The sequence below is a fragment of the Bacillus rossius genome (genome assembly GCF_032445375.1).
Source record: "Bacillus rossius redtenbacheri isolate Brsri chromosome 4 unlocalized genomic scaffold, Brsri_v3 Brsri_v3_scf4_1, whole genome shotgun sequence".
In the NCBI taxonomy this organism is placed as follows: Eukaryota; Metazoa; Arthropoda; class Insecta; order Phasmatodea; family Bacillidae; genus Bacillus; species Bacillus rossius.
The window spans coordinates 5,239,474-5,258,890 of record NW_026962010.1 but is presented as its reverse complement, the minus strand read 5'-3'; the positions used below and the strand labels follow the sequence as shown (position 1 = coordinate 5,258,890).

The window sequence follows — 19,417 nt, the reverse complement described above, 5'->3', positions numbered from 1 at the left end:
TAATACACCACAACTCTGTACAACTTAAAGCGTGGGGGGCTTCATAAATTTGTCTTAAATTTTCTATCAGTAATAATAATATGATTTGTAATAGATTATCTATCACCAATTTTAGAATATAGTCAGTACGAAAATTTCAGGACATAGTCAGTCGTAAATTTTAGGATATAGATATTACTAAAATGACTATATGAAATTAATACAATACTGAACTTAAAATTAGTAATAGGTTGCTGGATATAATTTGTCTTCAATTTTCTGTCACTAATTTTAAAATATAGTCTCTACGAAAATGAAAGAAGAATGCACCCAAGCTTTTAGTTATACAGAGTTGCGGTGCATTATTTGGCTGTTGTACTAAAATCTTAATTAAAATTTTATTTTTTAATTCACCCCACGATACAGGCATTATTATTTTTTTTTAGTTTTTAAACTATAAGTTTTTTATCTGAAATCCCTCACAAACGATTCTAACACTACAAACCACACTAAAAAAAATTTAGTTTTGTCCCGAACGCTATCAGGATCTAGGCTATATTACCGAATTCTTCGGATTCAAGATATAGGCCTGTTTAATACATTTACACGTTTTAATGAAATGTCGTCGAAATTGTATTTTCGTGTCTTCATATTAATTACACAAAAATTAAGGATTTTGATAAGATTTTGTTAGAGACAGAAAGTGGTGTTCGCTGATGGTTTTAAAGAATGTTAGGTTTACCTAGTTGTTTCACAATACATAACCATATTTGGCTCGTAAAATCGCGATATTAATTTAGATAATTGCCCATCCAACACAACACACAAATGTGATTTATTGAAAGTGATAGCTTTAAATATCACTAATAAGCAAAAAGGAATGTACCATGCCTTAAAAAATGAACTGATACTTACATTCAACACAAATGGGCACAATCAAATTAACATAAATGTTGGTATTTAAACATAGGTCTCCCAAATCGTTTAAATTTAGGCGCTATACATTATTTAATACCATGCATCCTATTACTTATTTTAAATACATCAGACAGGCATATGCAAAATACGATCTTTTGACGAGAACAATATAAAAATTCAAATACTTCAATCTGATGGCTATTATGTGTTGATTCGCAAATGTATTTAAAAAAAACATTTAAAGATATTCTCAAAATTAAAATACTGTACGAATAAAAATAATATTAAGAAAGTATAATTTCAGTTTATTCATAAAGTCACATTATTAAAAAATACTCATAATTTATCTCTGAATGTGACTGACATTCGGATGTTGGTGTGTAGGGGATCGTTAGTGTACAATAAGCGCATCGCAGTCACTATCTAGTGGCAGACCCTGGTTGCGTCAACAAGCACTGGACACATGCATGGAGCACTTCAGTGGAGAAGATGCACACGATAAGGGCGCAGTCACTATCTAGTGACGGCCAGTCGAGTCAGCAAGCACTGGACACATGCATGGAGCACTTAAGTGGAGAAGATGGACACGATAAGGGCGCAGTCACTATCTAGTGACAGCCCCTGGTCGAAGCAATAAGCAATGGACACATGCATGGAGCACTTCAGTGGAGAAGATGCACACGATAAGGGCGCAGTCACTATCTAGTGACGGCCAGTCGAATCAGCAAGCACTGGACACATGCATGGAACACTTAAGTGGAGAAAATGGACACGATAAGGGCGCAGTCACTATCTAGTGACAGCCCCTGGTTGAGTCAGAAAGCACTGGACACATGCATGGAGCACTTCAGTGGAGAAGATGCACACGATAAGGGCGCAGTCACTATCTAGTGACGGCCAGTCGAGTCAGCAAGCACTGGACACATGCATGGAACACTTAAGTGGAGAAGATGGACACGATAAGGGCGCAGTCACTATCTAGTGACAGCCCCTGGTCGAGTCAACAAGCACTGGATTCATGCATGGAGCACTTCAGTGGAGAAGATGGACACGATAAGGGCGCAGTCACTATCTAGTGACAGCCCCTGGTCGAGTCAGCAAGCACTGGACACATGCATGGAGCACTTCAGTGTAGAAGATGCACACGATAAGGGCGCAGTCACTATCTAGTGACGGCCAGTCGTGTCAGCAAGCACTGGACACATGCATGGAGCACTTCAGTGGAGAAGATGGACACGATAAGGGCGCAGTCACTATCTAGTGACGGCCAGTCGAGTCAGCAAGCACTGGACACATGCATGGAGCACTTAAGTGGAGAAGATGGACACGATAAGGGCGCAGTCACTATCTAGTGACGGCCAGTCGAGTCAGCAAACACTGGACACATGCATGGAACACTTAAGTGGAGAAGATGGACACGATAAGGGCGCAGTCACTATCTAGTGACAGCCCCTGGTCGAGTCAGCAAACACTGGACACATGCATGGAGCACTTCAGTGGAGAAGATGCACACGATAAGGGCGCAGTCACTATCTAGTGACGGCCAGTCGTGTCAGCAAGCACTGGACACATGCATGGAGCACTTCAGTGGAGAAGATGGACACGATAAGGGCGCAGTCACTATCTAGTGACGGCCAGTCGAGTCAGCAAGCACTGGACACATGCATGGAGCACTTAAGTGGAGAAGATGGACACGATAAGGGCGCAGTCACTATCTAGTGACAGCCCCTGGTCGAGTCAACAAGCACTGGACACATGCATGGAGCACTTCAGTGGAGAAGATGCACACGATAAGGGCGCAGTCACTATCTAGTGACGGCCAGTCGAGTCAGCAAGCACTGGACACATGCATGGAGCACTTCAGTGGAGAAGATGCACACGATAAGGGCGCAGTCACTATCTAGTGACAGCCCCTGGTCGAGTCAGCAAGCACTGGACACATGCATGGAGCACTTCAGTGGAGAAGATGCACACGATAAGGGCGCAGTGACTATCTAGTGACGGCCAGTCGAGTCAGCAAGCACTGGACACATGCATGGAGCACTTCAGTGGAGAAGATGGACACGATAAGGGCGCAGTCACTATCTAGTGACAGCCCCTGGTCGAGTCAGCAAGCACTGGACACATGCATGGAGCACTTCAGTGGAGAAGATGCACACGATAAGGGCGCAGTCACTATCTAGTGACGGCCAGTCGAGTCAGCAAGCACTGGACACATGCATGGAGCACTTCAGTGGAGAAGATGGACACGATAAGGGCGCAGTCACTATCTAGTGACAGCCCCTGGTCGAGTCAGCAAGCACTGGACACATGCATGGAGCACTTCAGTGGAGAAGATGCACACGATAAGGGCGCAGTCACTATCTAGTGACAGCCCCTGGTCGAGTCAGCAAGCACTGGACACATGCATGGAGCACTTCAGTGGAGAAGATGGACACGATAAGGGCGCAGTCACTATCTAGTGACAGCCCCTGGTCGAGTCAGCAAGCACTGGACACATGCATGGAGCACTTCAGTGTAGAAGATGCACACGATAAGGGCGCAGTCACTATCTAGTGACAGCCCCTGGTCGAGTCAGCAAGCACTGGACACATGCATGGAGCACTTCAGTGGAGAAGATGCACACGATAAGGGCGCAGTCACTATCTAGTGACGGCCAGTCGAGTCAGCAATCACTGGACACATGCATGGAGCACTTAAGTGGAGAAGATGGACACGATAAGGGCGCAGTCACTATCTAGTGACGGCCAGTCGAGTCAGCAAACACTGGACACATGCATGGAACACTTAAGTGGAGAAGATGGACACGATAAGGGCGCAGTCACTATCTAGTGACAGCCCCTGGTCGAGTCAGCAAACACTGGACACATGCATGGAGCACTTCAGTGGAGAAGATGCACACGATAAGGGCGCAGTCACTATCTAGTGACGGCCAGTCGAGTCAGCAAGCACTGGAAACATGCACGGAGCACTTCAGTGGAGAAGATGCACACGATAAAGGCGCAGTCACTATCTAGTGACGGCCAGTCGAGTCAGCACGCACTGGACACATGCATGGAGCACTTAAGTGGAGAAGATGGACACGATAAGGGCGCAGTCACTATCTAGTGACGGCCAGTCGAGTCACAAACACTGGACACATGCATGGAACACTTAAGTGGAGAAGATGGACACGATAAGGGCGCAGTCACTATCTAGTGACAGCCCCTGGTCGAGTCAGCAAACACTGGACACATGCATGGAGCACTTCAGTGGAGAAGATGCACACGATAAGGGCGCAGTCACTATCTAGTGACGGCCAGTCGAGTCAGCAAAAACTGGACACATGCATGGAGCACTTAAGTGGAGAAGATGGACACGATAAGGGCGCAGTCACTATCTAGTGACAGCCCCTGGTCGAGTCAACAAGCACTGGACACATGCATGGAGCACTTCAGTGGAGAAGATGCACACGATAAGGGCGCAGTCACTATCTAGTGACGGCCAGTCGTGTCAGCAAGCACTGGACACATGCATGGAGCACTTCAGTGGAGAAGATGGACACGATAAGGGCGCAGTCACTATCTAGTGACAGCCCCTGGTCGAGGCAATAAGCACTGGAAACATGCACGGAGCACTTCAGTGGAGAAGATGGACACGATAAGGGCGCAGTCACTATCTAGTGACAGCCCCTGGTCGAGTCAGCAAGCACTGGACACATGCATGGAGCACTTCAGTGGAGAAGATGCACACGATAAGGGCGCAGTCACTATCTAGTGACGGCCAGTCGAGTCAGCAAGCACTGGACACATGCATGGAGCACTTCAGTGGAGAAGATGGACACGATAAGGGCGCAGTCACTATCTAGTGACGGCCAGTCGAGTCAGCAAGCACTGGACACATGCATGGAGCACTTAAGTGGAGAAGATGGACACGATAAGGGCGCAGTCACTATCTAGTGACAGCCCCTGGTCGAGTCAACAAGCACTGGACACATGCATGGAGCACTTAAGTGGAGAAGATGCACACGATAAGGGCGCAGTCACTATCTAGTGACAGCCCCTGGTCGAGTCAGCAAGCACTGGACACATGCATGGAGCACTTCAGTGGAGAAGATGCACACGATAAGGGCGCAGTCACTATCTAGTGACGGCCAGTCGAGTCAGCAAGCACTGGACACATGCATGGAGCACTTAAGTGGAGAAGATGGACACGATAAGGGCGCAGTCACTATCTAGTGACAGCCCCTGGTCGAGGCAACAAGCACTGGACACATGCATGGAGCACTTCAGTGGAGAAGATGCACACGATAAGGGCGCAGTCACTATCTAGTGACGGCCAGTCGAGTCAGCAAGCACTGGACACATGCATGGAGCACTTAAGTGGAGAAGATGGACACGATAAGGGCGCAGTCACTATCTAGTGACAGCCCCTGGTCGAGTCAGCAAACACTGGACACATGCATGGAGCACTTCAGTGGAGAAGATGCACACGATAAGGGCGCAGTCACTATCTAGTGACGGCCAGTCGAGTCAGCAAGCACTGGACACATGCATGGAGCACTTAAGTGGAGAAGATGGACACGATAAGGGCGCAGTCACTATCTAGTGACAGCCCCTGGTCGAGTCAACAAGCACTGGACACATGCATGGAGCACTTCAGTGGAGAAGATGCACACGATAAGGGCGCAGTCACTATCTAGTGACGGACAGTCGTGTCAGCAAGCACTGGACACATGCATGGAGCACTTCAGTGGAGAAGATGGACACGATAAGGGCGCAGTCACAATCTAGTGACAGCCCCTGGTCGAGGCAATAAGCACTGGAAACATGCACGGAGCACTTCAGTGGAGAAGATGGACACGATAAGGGCGCAGTCACTATCTAGTGACAGCCCCTGGTCGAGTCAGCAAGCACTGGACACATGCATGGAGCACTTCAGTGGAGAAGATGCACACGATAAGGGCGCAGTCACTATCTAGTGACGGCCAGTCGAGTCAGCAAGCACTGGACACATGCATGGAGCACTTCAGTGGAGAAGATGGACACGATAAGGGCGCAGTCACTATCTAGTGACAGCCCCTGGTCGAGTCAGCAAGCACTGGACACATGCATGGAGCACTTAAGTGGAGAAGATGGACACGATAAGGGCGCAGTCACTATCTAGTGACAGCCCCTGGTCGAGTCAGTAAGCACTGGACACATGCATGGAGCACTTCAGTGTAGAAGATGCACACGATAAGGGCGCAGTCACTATCTAGTGACAGCCCCTGGTCGAGGCAACAAGCACTGGACACATGCATGGAGCACTTCAGTGGAGAAGATGCACACGATAAGGGCGCAGTCACTATCTAGTGACGGCCAGTCGAGTCAGCAAGCACTGGACACATGCATGGAGCACTTCAGTGGAGAAGATGGACACGATAAGGGCGCAGTCACTATCTAGTGACAGCCCCTGGTCGAGGCAACAAGCACTGGACACATGCATGGAGCACTTCAGTGGAGAAGATGCACACGATAAGGGCGCAGTCACTATCTAGTGACGGCCAGTCGAGTCAGCAATCACTGGACACATGCATGGAGCACTTAAGTGGAGAAGATGGACACGATAAGGGCGCAGTCACTATCTAGTGACGGCCAGTCGAGTCAGCAAACACTGGACACATGCATGGAACACTTAAGTGGAGAAGATGGACACGATAAGGGCGCAGTCACTATCTAGTGACAGCCCCTGGTCGAGTCAGCAAACACTGGACACATGCATGGAGCACTTCAGTGGAGAAGATGCACACGATAAGGGCGCAGTCACTATCTAGTGACGGCCAGTCGAGTCAGCAAGCACTGGAAACATGCACGGAGCACTTCAGTGGAGAAGATGTACACGATAAAGGCGCAGTCACTATCTAGTGACGGCCAGTCGAGTCAGCAAGCACTGGACACATGCATGGAGCACTTAAGTGGAGAAGATGGACACGATAAGGGCGCAGTCACTATCTAGTGACGGCCAGTCGAGTCAGCAAACACTGGACACATGCATGGAACACTTAAGTGGAGAAGATGGACACGAAAAGGGCGCAGTCACTATCTAGTGACAGCCCCTGGTCGAGTCAGCAAACACTGGACACATGCATGGAGCACTTCAGTGGAGAAGATGCACACGATAAGGGCGCAGTCACTATCTAGTGACGGCCAGTCGAGTCAGCAAGCACTGGACACATGCATGGAGCACTTAAGTGGAGAAGATGGACACGATAAGGGCGCAGTCACTATCTAGTGACAGCCCCTGGTCGAGTCAACAAGCACTGGACACATGCATGGAGCACTTCAGTGGAGAAGATGCACACGATAAGGGCGCAGTCACTATCTAGTGACGGCCAGTCGTGTCAGCAAGCACTGGACACATGCATGGAGCACTTCAGTGGAGAAGATGGACACGATAAGGGCGCAGTCACTATCTAGTGACAGCCCCTGGTCGAGGCAATAAGCACTGGAAACATGCACGGAGCACTTCAGTGGAGAAGATGGACACGATAAGGGCGCAGTCACTATCTAGTGACAGCCCCTGGTCGAGTCAGCAAGCACTGGACACATGCATGGAGCACTTCAGTGGATAAGATGCACACGATAAGGGCGCAGTCACTATCTAGTGACGGCCAGTCGAGTCAGCAAGCACTGGACACATGCATGGAGCACTTCAGTGGAGAAGATGGACACGATAAGGGCGCAGTCACTATCTAGTGACAGCCCCTGGTCGAGGCAACAAGCACTGGACACATGCATGGAGCACTTCAGTGGAGAAGATGCACACGATAAGGGCGCAGTCACTATCTAGTGACGGCCAGTCGAGTCAGCAAGCACTGGACACATGCATGGAGCACTTAAGTGGAGAAGATGGACACGATAAGGGCGCAGTCACTATCTAGTGACAGCCCCTGGTCGAGTCAGCAAACACTGGACACATGCATGGAGCACTTCAGTGTAGAAGATGCACACGATAAGGGCGCAGTCACTATCTAGTGACGGCCAGTCGAGTCAGCAAGCACTGGACACATGCATGGAGCACTTAAGTGGAGAAGATGGACACGATAAGGGCGCAGTCACTATCTAGTGACAGCCCCTGGTCGAGTCAACAAGCACTGGACACATGCATGGAGCACTTAAGTGGAGAAGATGCACACGATAAGGGCGCAGTCACTATCTAGTGACAGCCCCTGGTCGAGTCAGCAAGCACTGGACACATGCATGGAGCACTTCAGTGGAGAAGATGCACACGATAAGGGCGCAGTCACTATCTAGTGACGGCCAGTCGAGTCAGCAAGCACTGGACACATGCATGGAGCACTTAAGTGGAGAAGATGGACACGATAAGGGCGCAGTCACTATCTAGTGACAGCCCCTGGTCGAGGCAACAAGCACTGGACACATGCATGGAGCACTTCAGTGGAGAAGATGCACACTATAACGGCGCAGTCACAATCTAGTGACGGCCAGTCGGGTCAGCAAGCACTGGACACATGCATGGAGCACTTAAGTGGAGAAGATGGACACGATAAGGGCGCAGTCACTATCTAGTGACAGCCCCTGGTCGAGTCAGCAAACACTGGACACATGCATGGAGCACTTCAGTGGAGAAGATGCACACGATAAGGGCGCAGTCACTATCTAGTGACGGCCAGTCGAGTCAGCAAGCACTGGACACATGCATGGAGCACTTAAGTGGAGAAGATGGACACGATAAGGGCGCAGTCACTATCTAGTGACAGCCCCTGGTCGAGTCAACAAGCACTGGACACATGCATGGAGCACTTCAGTGGAGAAGATGCACACGATAAGGGCGCAGTCACTATCTAGTGACGGCCAGTCGTGTCAGCAAGCACTGGACACATGCATGGAGCACTTCAGTGGAGAAGATGGACACGATAAGGGCGCAGTCACAATCTAGTGACAGCCCCTGGTCGAGGCAATAAGCACTGGAAACATGCACGGAGCACTTCAGTGGAGAAGATGGACACGATAAGGGCGCAGTCACTATCTAGTGACAGCCCCTGGTCGAGTCAGCAAGCACTGGACACATGCATGGAGCACTTCCGTGGAGAAGATGCACACGATAAGGGCGCAGTCACTATCTAGTGACGGCCAGTCGAGTCAGCAAGCACTGGACACATGCATGGAGCACTTCAGTGGAGAAGATGGACACGATAAGGGCGCAGTCACTATCTAGTGACAGCCCCTGGTCGAGTCAGCAAGCACTGGACACATGCATGGAGCACTTAAGTGGAGAAGATGGACACGATAAGGGCGCAGTCACTATCTAGTGACAGCCCCTGGTCGAGTCAGCAAGCACTGGACACATGCATGGAGCACTTCAGTGTAGAAGATGCACACGATAAGGGCGCAGTCACTATCTAGTGACAGCCCCTGGTCGAGGCAACAAGCACTGGACACATGCATGGAGCACTTCAGTGGAGAAGATGCACACGATAAGGGCGCAGTCACTATCTAGTGACTGCCAGTCGAGTCAGCAAGCACTGGACACATGCATGGAGCACTTAAGTGGAGAAGATGGACACGATAAGGGCGCAGTCACTATCTAGTGACAGCCCCTGGTCGAGTCAGCAAGCACTGGACACATGCATGGAGCACTTAAGTGGAGAAGATGGACACGATAAGGGCGCAGTCACTATCTAGTGACAGCCCCTGGTCGAGTCAGCAAGCACTGGACACATGCATGGAGCACTTCAGTGTAGAAGATGCACACGATAAGGGCGCAGTCACTATCTAGTGACAGCCCCTGGTCGAGTCAGCAAGCACTGGACACATGCATGGAGCACTTCAGTGGAGAAGATGCACACGATAAGGGCGCAGTCACTATCTAGTGACGGCCAGTCGAGTCAGCAAGCACTGGACACATGCATGGAGCACTTAAGTGTAGAAGATGCACACGATAAGGGCGCAGTCACTATCTAGTGACAGCCCCTGGTCGAGTCAGCAAGCACTGGACACATGCACGGAGCACTTCAGTGGAGAAGATGCACACGATAAGGGCGCAGTCACTATCTAGTGACAGCCCCTGGTCGAGGCAATAAGCACTGGACACATGCACGGAGCACTTCAGTGGAGAAGATGCACACGATAAGGGCGCAGTCACTATCTAGTGACAGCCCCTGGTCGTGGCAACAAGCACTGGACACATGCACGGAGCACTTCAGTGGAGAAGATGCACACGATAAGGGCGCAGTCACTATCTAGTGACGGCCAGTCGAGTCAGCAAGCACTGGACACATGCATGGAGCACTTCAGTGGAGAAGATGCACACGATAAGGGAGCAGTCACAATCTAGTGACAGCCAGTCGAGTCAGCAAGCACTGGACACATGCATGGAGCACTTCAGCGGAGTAGATGCACACCATAAGGGCGCAGTCACAATCTAGTGACAGCCAGTCGAGTCAGCAAGCACTGGACACATGCATGGAGCACTTCAGTGGAGAAGATGCACACGATAAGGGCGCAGTCACAATCTAGTGACGGCCAGTCGAGTCAGCAAGCACTGGACACATGCATGGAGCACTTCAGTGGAGAAGATGCACACGATAAGGGCGCTGTACAATCTAGTGACAGCCAGTCGAGTCAGCAAGCACTGGACACATGCATGGAGCACTTCAGTGGAGAAGATGCACACGATATGGGCGCAGTCACAATCTAGTGACAGCCAGTCGAGTCAGCAAGCACTGGACACATGCATGGAGCACTTCAGCGGAGAAGATGCACGCGATAAGGGCTCTCCGAAGAATAACTTACTAACAGAAAAATAATATCTGTACTTGCACAATAGATTTCTTTGGATTCCAGTTGCCAAGAAATAGTTTCAAATACTACAGGAAATATATTGTAATTTTGAAAAACACTATGACTGTTTTGCATATACGAAATTCTCTTTCAACATTATACCGTTTCTTACGAAAATTTGGACCATAATTATATATTTTATTTGATATTTCATTCAAGCATAATTTTTTAAACCATGGAAAATATAATTGAATATTCGATAACTGGATTATATTTTGTTTATTTTGGGTTATTAATGTGCGCAGTTAATACTGGAAAGTTATTCAGGGGAAGTTTTACAAATAACTTTAACTATTGCAAGTATCGCAGGAACAACACAAAGTACTAATTTCCGAACCCAGTATTTCTGCGAACACTATTTTGTTGTGATACAGCTGTAAATGTAAAACTCTACAAATATCTGAGTTTTACATGCATATTTTGTTACATTAAAAACATAATTACAGTGTGCAAAAGTGGCATGTCAGGGGAGAATATTCCAAAAACTTGTGAAATCGCTTAAATATATGTTTTTAGACAGATACCAGCCCCTAGTGTATAAACAACTATCGTAGAGTGAACGAACAGACAGATAGAACTGACCTGAGAGCCACTCTCTGCTAACAGCGATTATTCCACTTTATAAGCTGTAAATGTGTATCGTGGTAATAGAATTCACGATGCACAGATATCAAGTGATGTGAATACAATCTGAAGAGTGGCGGAAAGGATTTCCACTCACCTCGTATGTTAGAAACCGAACCGTTCGAGCCATTCACCACAGCAAGTGTTCGCGAACTACTGTAACCTGTCAGTTTTCAGTTCGCCACACTACATGGCCAATCCTGATGACTAAGGGTTATTTATTGCATTTAAAAACTTTTTTGTTACTATGAAAAGCGCCTTTCTGTCATTATTTTCATGATTTTGCAGTAAACGACTGACTGCGTTGCGTTTAGAGATGAAAAATGTTCGGATAACAGCTTATCGCAATTAATTATGTTTGCTTACGATGGCGCTTTGGGATATTAAGTCATCTCAAGCATTATCATCAAAAAAACACGTCAGCGAAATACGATTACATTAGTAGTAAATTGTTTGTCAGTGCGGAAAAAAAAATTAGAAAAGTGCATATTGAGACTCGAAGCATGAGATAAGACACGAATTCAACTCATGATTCCCTTACCACTTTTCACTAATTAATGACTAGTAGCTTCAATAGCGTTTACAAAATAAGGAATCAGCGAATTATTTTATATCTGATAATTCGTGCCTGTTGTTATCTGTTTCCATCCGATCAACCGAAAATTAAGTGTCGGGACGATATTTTACCATTTTTTTTTTTTTTTAGTATTTTGTAGCAGCTTAACTGCATAAAGTGCTTATTGGTATTCTAAAGCGTAAAAATGCAAACAACAAACGTAGTTAAGCCATGGGTAAACCTTTATAATAAGATATTTAATTTATTAAAAATTGAAGCATTTCTAGATCAAAATGCATGAACGGATTATGGAACACACTGAGCCTTAGAAAACGCGTGGTCCCAAACTTTAACGACTAAATCTTACAATAGAACAGTCGTAAGCATGTTTCACTCAGCAGGCTCGTTGTTGAGATTATATACGATCTTATAAAACTTTGTACAAATTAAAAAAGAGAGAGTTTTTAATAGTTCGAATATATTAGTTATGTAAAACATTTAATTGCTGCACTGTATATGTATATATATATATGTGTGTGTGTATATAATTATAGACAAGCGTGGATCTGTTAGAATTCCAAATACAAGCTAGCAAACGTATATACCTACATACTTCAAATGCTTTTAACAATTATTCAACTGATTTAAACGGAAGTCAACGTAAACACTCGCGAAGCAGATAAAAATCCCTCCAACCACGACATTATTTCTCGATGCCCGTCCTCTGAATGGGGTTTGTGTTTGGAAGCGTGAGTGTATCTTATAATTTAGCACACATGTGATCTTTAGTACATTTAGATCCACTATGTACTTATAATTTTTTTAGTTATTAAGGAAACATTCGAGTGTGTTTAATACTTTTCTTTCTTTTTTTTCAGGTAAGTGGTCATTGATACCGCACATCAGCTATGTATCGTGCATTGAGAATGGTATTATTATTTGGTCACCGAGAAAGAAGGTAGGACTTTTTTCATTTACATGTTAAATGAGTGTTTAACTTTTTCAATGTTAATTAAGTGCAATATTATTAGTCATGAATTGTTAAATGCATTAGTTACGTTACAGTCACAAAGTAGCAATTTTTTATTATTTCCTGAATACAAGTAGCGTTAACTTAAAGTATATTTAGTCTTTTGGGGCTATGTTCTCCACTTTTGTGAGCACCGTCCGCCATGTTTTCCTAGTGCAAAGTAACCAGTGCGACCCAGCCGGCAAAGTAGCTGGGTCGCATGTGAGTGGCGCGACCACTCAGGCACAGCAATCTCAAAAACCTCAATTTCATTATTTGAAAACTTCTTAGAAAAATAACCCCTACTATTGGCCATTTCGGCACTTGAGACAGTATTAATGTGACTTGACACGTATTTTGGATGCTATTCGAACTCTATTAGCATTAGTCTTGTGATAGTATAACAGTTTAACATCGGTATAAACTGTTCGACTGTTAAACTGATCACCTAAGTTTCCGGGTTGTTCTTAGTCCTTGCATTAGGTGCTTCATCCCCGGACTACTAGAGGGCATGAGCCCTTGGTGAAGTCATTTTCATTGGCCGAAAAGCTGTATTCCCGTCCTATAACCTAGATCCCCCAAAAAGGTGTTGAAGTGGGGGGTGACAGAGTTCCTATTGGCTTACCAGAAAAGTAACATGTTGGTGGGCGGGGGCTGCATCTGTTTCTATTGGCTCGTAGAATAGTAGGCGTGTCTTCGACACACTGGCGAACAGTTCAACAGTCGGACAGTTTATACCGATCCTACCAGGGTAAACCCAAGCATCGAAAATGATATCTGGGGAACCAGATGTTGGACCGCCAGTGGTGTTGGTAGCGCTGCACGTTACGTCATCCCGACTCACGGGGGGCGCTGCTGGTTGCGTGATTCCCCGCGGGAAACGAGCTGCTTCAGCGCATCAGAGCTCTTCTCAACACAAGCCGAACGTCGCAATTGGTGAAGGTGGTGAGGAATGTTGCGGGGTGGGATGTCTCGGACGATGAGCCAAATGTTATCCGAGCGCGGCGTGGAGTTTACTTCCGAGACTACCCCCGCCCTCTGGAGGCCAGGACGGGTCCAGCCCCGCCCGTCCCAGCTTCCGGCGTGAGAGATCCTCGTAAGTGATGGACAGCCGCGTCTCCTGGCGGAGGGGTGGAGGTAGGGCTGCCAACCGTCCCGTATTGTACGGGATTTCCCTTATTCTGTGACTAAAAGAACTATCCCGTACGTAGGCAGGACCCCGTATCTTGCTTAAAGTTCAATTCATACACCTGCATAAAATTGAAAAAGTATTTTCCCGCCTGCGCCGCACCACCTGTTATATCTATTGCGACAATGCGAGTCTCCATTTACTCCGCAGTTCACTGGCCACCAAATAGTTCATTTTGATGCCGACAGGTGGCATCACTCGTCCGCGCTTAGTCTGTTATGTTTATGTTGATATTGTGTTGAGTTGAAAACGAATAAAGTTGAGTAAATCGGGTAAAGTTGAGTTGAAAAAATGTGCGTTTCGCCACCGCGAAAAAAGATAAGCCTGTGCGTTTATTTAGTTCGATGGGAACATGACTATAAGTGGCTAACATATAGTGATAATAGTTACAAAGCCAAATGTGTACTTTGCAAAAGAGAGTTTTCAATAGCACACGGCGGCGAAAACGATGTAAAACAGCACGCTTCAACATTGTTACATAGAAACACGGTTCAACAAGCAAATGAGAGTGAAAAAATTAAGATAAACAGTTATTTCGTAAAACAAGGCACTAGCGATCAAAATTCTGTTGTAGCATCTGAACTATCTCTATGTTATCACAATACGAAGCATGGTTTAAATTATAACAGTTTTGATTGTAATACAAAAATGATACGGCATGTTTTTGGCAGTGATTCAGAAATAGCGCGGAAATTATCGTATGGAAGAACAAAAGCTGAAGCATTTGTTATGAATGTTATGGCTCCTAAAAGTGTAGATGATTTCGTAAAAATTCTGAAATCTCCGGAAAAGTGTGTACAGTTATTTTCGATTGCTACAGATGCATCGAACAAAGGAAATAGAAAAATGTTTCCGGTTTGTGTACGTTATTTGGATGCCTGCTGGGGAATTCAGTGGAAGGTAAGCAATTTATCGTTAATATTAATTTTGTCGATCTACATTTTATGTAGTCCTAGCCTTCATTATCTCATTTAAGGGGTCCCGGCTTTGGGATCTCCGGATTTTTGCAAGTGAGAATCGTGTCTGTAAGATGCGGTTGGGTGGGTTTTCTCTGAGTAGTCCCGTTACCTCCACCCTTTATTCCAGCTCCATATCCACATCGGCTCTTAAGATCTCTTAAGATTCTTGTTAAAAAGCTGTAAAACACTCTTCACTCACAACTCATTTTGCTTTTTTTAGGTTTTGGATTTCATAGAAGATTCTGACGAGTCTTCAGCCAAAATACACAAAAATCTGGATTGTATTCAGCGATTTGAGCTCTCGCCCAACAAAATGGTGTCATAATCCGCAGATAATGCTAATGTGAATTTTGGATAAAAATTAAAGTGTATATAAACTTTTGCAATCTGAAAATAGTACGATAGTTAAAGCGAACTGCAATGCCCATGTGATTCATAATTGTTGTAAACATGCTAGTGATGTTCTTGCTATTGATGTAAAAAATGTTATCATAAAAACATATGGTCATTTCTCATGTCCTGCTAAGAAAAGGGCAGAGCTTATATAATTTTTTTGATTTTGTGGAAATTGAATACAGTGAATTATTACGGCATGTTCCAACAATATGGCTTTCGTTAGGAAAAGCTGTCGACAGACTTTGGCAGAACTTTGATGCAGTATCTAGTTATTTTAAGAGTATAACGGACTGTCCATATTATTTGAAACAGTTTTTTTTTCAAAATGACGACAGAACAAGGGAAGACAAGCTTAAAGTTTATTTAGCCTTCTGTAATGTTTCAATAATTTTTCATTCAGCAATACTTAAATTAGAAGAAAGTAAATTAGCTGTCACTGAAACTTTCGATGTTATGGTTGACCTCAGAGAAAAACTTGATAACAGAATTAATGACAAAATTGTGGGTACAGAGGCAAAATCATCGCTTAAAAATCTTCTGCCCCACTAACAACAATAGTTATTGACAATCTTCTTACTTTTTACCATGCCAGCCTTTCATATTTGGACAAGTCTTTTGATTTCAGTGATGGAAATATTTTAAAACAACTATGTGTTGTGAATCTAACGCATAACCAACTAGAGTTTCAATGTTTGAAGAAGTAGTCAGTTCCTTGAAATCTTTTGTGTGCTTCGAAAATTTTAATTCGGATGATTTTTATGAAGAATTTTGCAAGTGTAAAGAAACTCTGAAAGAAATTTCTAGTCTGTCATTTGATAGTGTAGAGAAGAAATGGTTATATATTTTCAAAAAAATTTCCATCATTGAAATCCCCAATATGTACACACTAATTTATTTTGTGTTGAGCATACCTGGCTCAAACTCATTTGTTGAGTGTTTTCAATAATTGAACCATTATTATGAAAAAAAGAAAATGGTGCAATGACAGAAACAGGTGTTCCTTGAAACTGATTAAATCAGAAATTCTTGTCACACTTAATTACAATTACAGCTTTCAGGAATATTTTGAAAAAAAAAAAAAAAAAAAAAAAAAACCAAGCAATACTCCTTCAAGCAACAAAAGTAGAAAAATATGAGTTTGCTACATGCAAGTAGGGAATAGCCCCGTGTCAATGTAAATAGTTGTGTAAAACATTTTTTGCAAAGTTCAGTTTTTTTGTGAAACATTGTTTTTTGTGTCTTGCATGTTGCATATTGTGTACTTTATACCCGAGATGACATTTAATTTAAAGTTGGGTTTGGTGAAATGAAAAATGAGAAAATATATGTTAGGCATAGGTACATTTATTAAAATATATTTTTTTTTAAATTGCTTGTTATGGTGTCCCTAGAGGTGGTTCTAATCTAAGGGGGGCGGGGGAAGGGCTAAGTGGCTTTAGCAACCTCCCCTTCCCCCACTTTTTTCCTGATCACATTTTGCATTGGAGAGTAGTTTACCAATGTTCATTCACATATGAGTTGTCTGGAATTTTTATACTTTGTTTACTAAAAATATCTTTATGTATTAAATTCATCACTCAAAAAATTATACGCCAATACAAAAAAAAGAATTAATATTTCAACCAGGGGCATAATTTATTTTCAGATACGAAAACTGCTAAAACAGCACCAATTTGCATCTAGAAATTCAAATTTTTCCGGGGGAGGCCCCCCCCCCCCCCCAACTCTATTAGGTGGGGTTCAGTGTCCCTTATGGTCAGGGTGAAATAGTTGGTAACCCTAGGTGGAGGGGGGATGTTGATGGCATTTGCTCCTCGTCTGGCTCTTCTAGATGCTAGATTAGTCTCCTTGCATCTCTCTCTCTCTCTCTCTCTCTCTCTCTTGTGTCTCTCCCCTCCTCCTCTTTTAACAAAAAATATATACAGTGTACATTCACGCTCGTACCACTCACACCGGACTCGCACTCCAGAGGGCCCGGGTTCGAGGCCGGGTGGCCAGTCACGCCAGGAAACTGCTATAGTGCGTCCATCACAGATATTCTCTGCACACCATCGTTAATTATGACCCATAAGTTTTTCCCCTACCAATAATAACTTTAAAATTAGAGAAATTAAATTTACATCATTGAAAAAAAAAGAACTTAAATCCACAAATAATAAACATTACCTCTCATAAATCAATAACCTGGCATTAGAAGAAATTCACTACGTAAATAAATATAAAAAAGAAAAAAAAACATAACCTCGACTTAACTACCTACTAAAAATAGCCTATACCCGCAATACGTACCACACAATAACGTTAAAATTTCCGCGGGAAAAAATTAGAAATCTTATAATTTTAAAATTAGAGTAAATGAAGTTTTATCCTTGAAAAATCGAAAAATAATATGAACTTAAATCCACAAATAACCAACATTCACTTAGTAAATAAATAAAAGAAAATCACTCAACGCTGTCAATTTTACTTCACTCACTGCTACTACAGCATGTCGGTGACGCGAACTCACAAGATTTTACCCATCCAAAAAAGAGCCCAACGCGCACGCGCTACAGTCGAGTATATACAATGCATCAGTGTATAGATGCGTATATGTACATGTACACAGGCTCACAGACTCCGAGGCCCGACAGGAGCTGCAGATGTTGACGCAGCTGCACAGGCATGTGTTGTCCTCTGCGTCTGGCTCGCGACTGGACAGTCACCATCGACTGGCTGTGCCACGCGTGTGGCGTCTAGTGTAACTCTCCCTTATTAAGGCTCGTCCCCACACTCCGAGTTGTCATTCAACTATCTCGTAACTACGATTAATGAATATATTTCATTATAAAAGTATTGTATTTGCATTGATAATTTTCTGTGTACCACACATACTTCTCTGCTTCCTTGTATCAGAACTAGGTCCCCTAAGCCGTTAATATTTAGTAATCGGCTTCTGTAAGACTAAGCAGAACTGTAACTTATGTATGCTCCGTGGATCCAATATGTTTTAAATTCATTTTCTTGTTGCCTCCCCGTACTAGAACGGGGCTATTATTGTATGTTTATTAAACAGTTTGTTGTGTACTGGGATCAAGCGAGTATCAGAACACTTCAAATGCAAGAAAGGAAGCTGTTCACATAAATTTTTAAAAGTAATTTCATGGTAGTACTATAACGTGTTCGATTTTATTCGGTGTTTAAAATGAGATTATTACTGTGCAGTACAGTAATGTTTCTTTTTATGAAATGTTAAGGAAGAATATTGTAATGTGGTGTGTTACAATTAATACATGAAAGTAAAAATAAAAAATTTGTAAGTTTTACAATCATACATTAGAGATTCACTATTACAGTAACTACAACAACTTTATCAATACATCTCAAATAAAATTGGGGGGAATGTAGCTCTCAACAAAAGAAACACTTCGCTTGGCTAGAGCGAGAGAGAGCACAAGATCGACTATTTTTCTACGCTCAATACAGTGCGGTTACTGATGGAAGCTATTAAATAACTTAATACCATTTAGAAAACAACTTAAATTTATTTTAAAGTGATTCAAAAGTGGCTATCATTTATCTTAAGGCTTAACAAGTACTTGAAATAAATTCAGTCTTCCTGGACAAGTAGTCATTACAACGTCAAATTAATCTTCATTAAAAATAAAGAGTAAACAGCTACGATTGTATCGTCAGTAGTAAATTACAATTAAATTAAGACAAGTCAGTTTATGTAATTAGAGGGAAAAAATCACCTAACTCTTCGATAAGTCTGATCTACAAGTTAAATTAATCTCCTCTAAAATCATGATTTATTTTTAAACTTAAAAATTAGATGGTTAAGTACTCACTTTTTCAACTCCATTGCACCAGTTTTCGATTTATCCCGATAAGAATTAATTTAAGGGTCTCTTATGCCCCTCCAAACACGAACTCTGCCTTTATTCAAACAGTCACGAGTTCTCGACTTAAATATCCTGATGG

The 19,417-nt window shown here is 44.0% G+C and overlaps 1 protein-coding gene across 2 annotated transcripts in view; it reads right to left on the bottom strand.

Moving 5' to 3' along the window:
* LOC134541484 (succinate-semialdehyde dehydrogenase, mitochondrial-like) overlaps positions 1 to 11,618 on the bottom strand; it is a 44,512-nt gene extending 32,894 nt beyond the window's left edge. Inside the window, exon 1 of one of the 2 annotated variants that reach the window (XM_063384969.1) lies at positions 11,443 to 11,618. In XM_063384969.1, coding sequence (XP_063241039.1) covers positions 11,443 to 11,475 — 33 coding nt within the window. In that variant the 5' untranslated portion in view covers positions 11,476 to 11,618. The remainder of the gene's footprint in view (positions 1 to 11,442) is intronic. The other variant, XM_063384971.1, reaches the window with a different exon arrangement.
* Between the last annotated feature and the right edge of the window lie 7,799 nt (positions 11,619 to 19,417).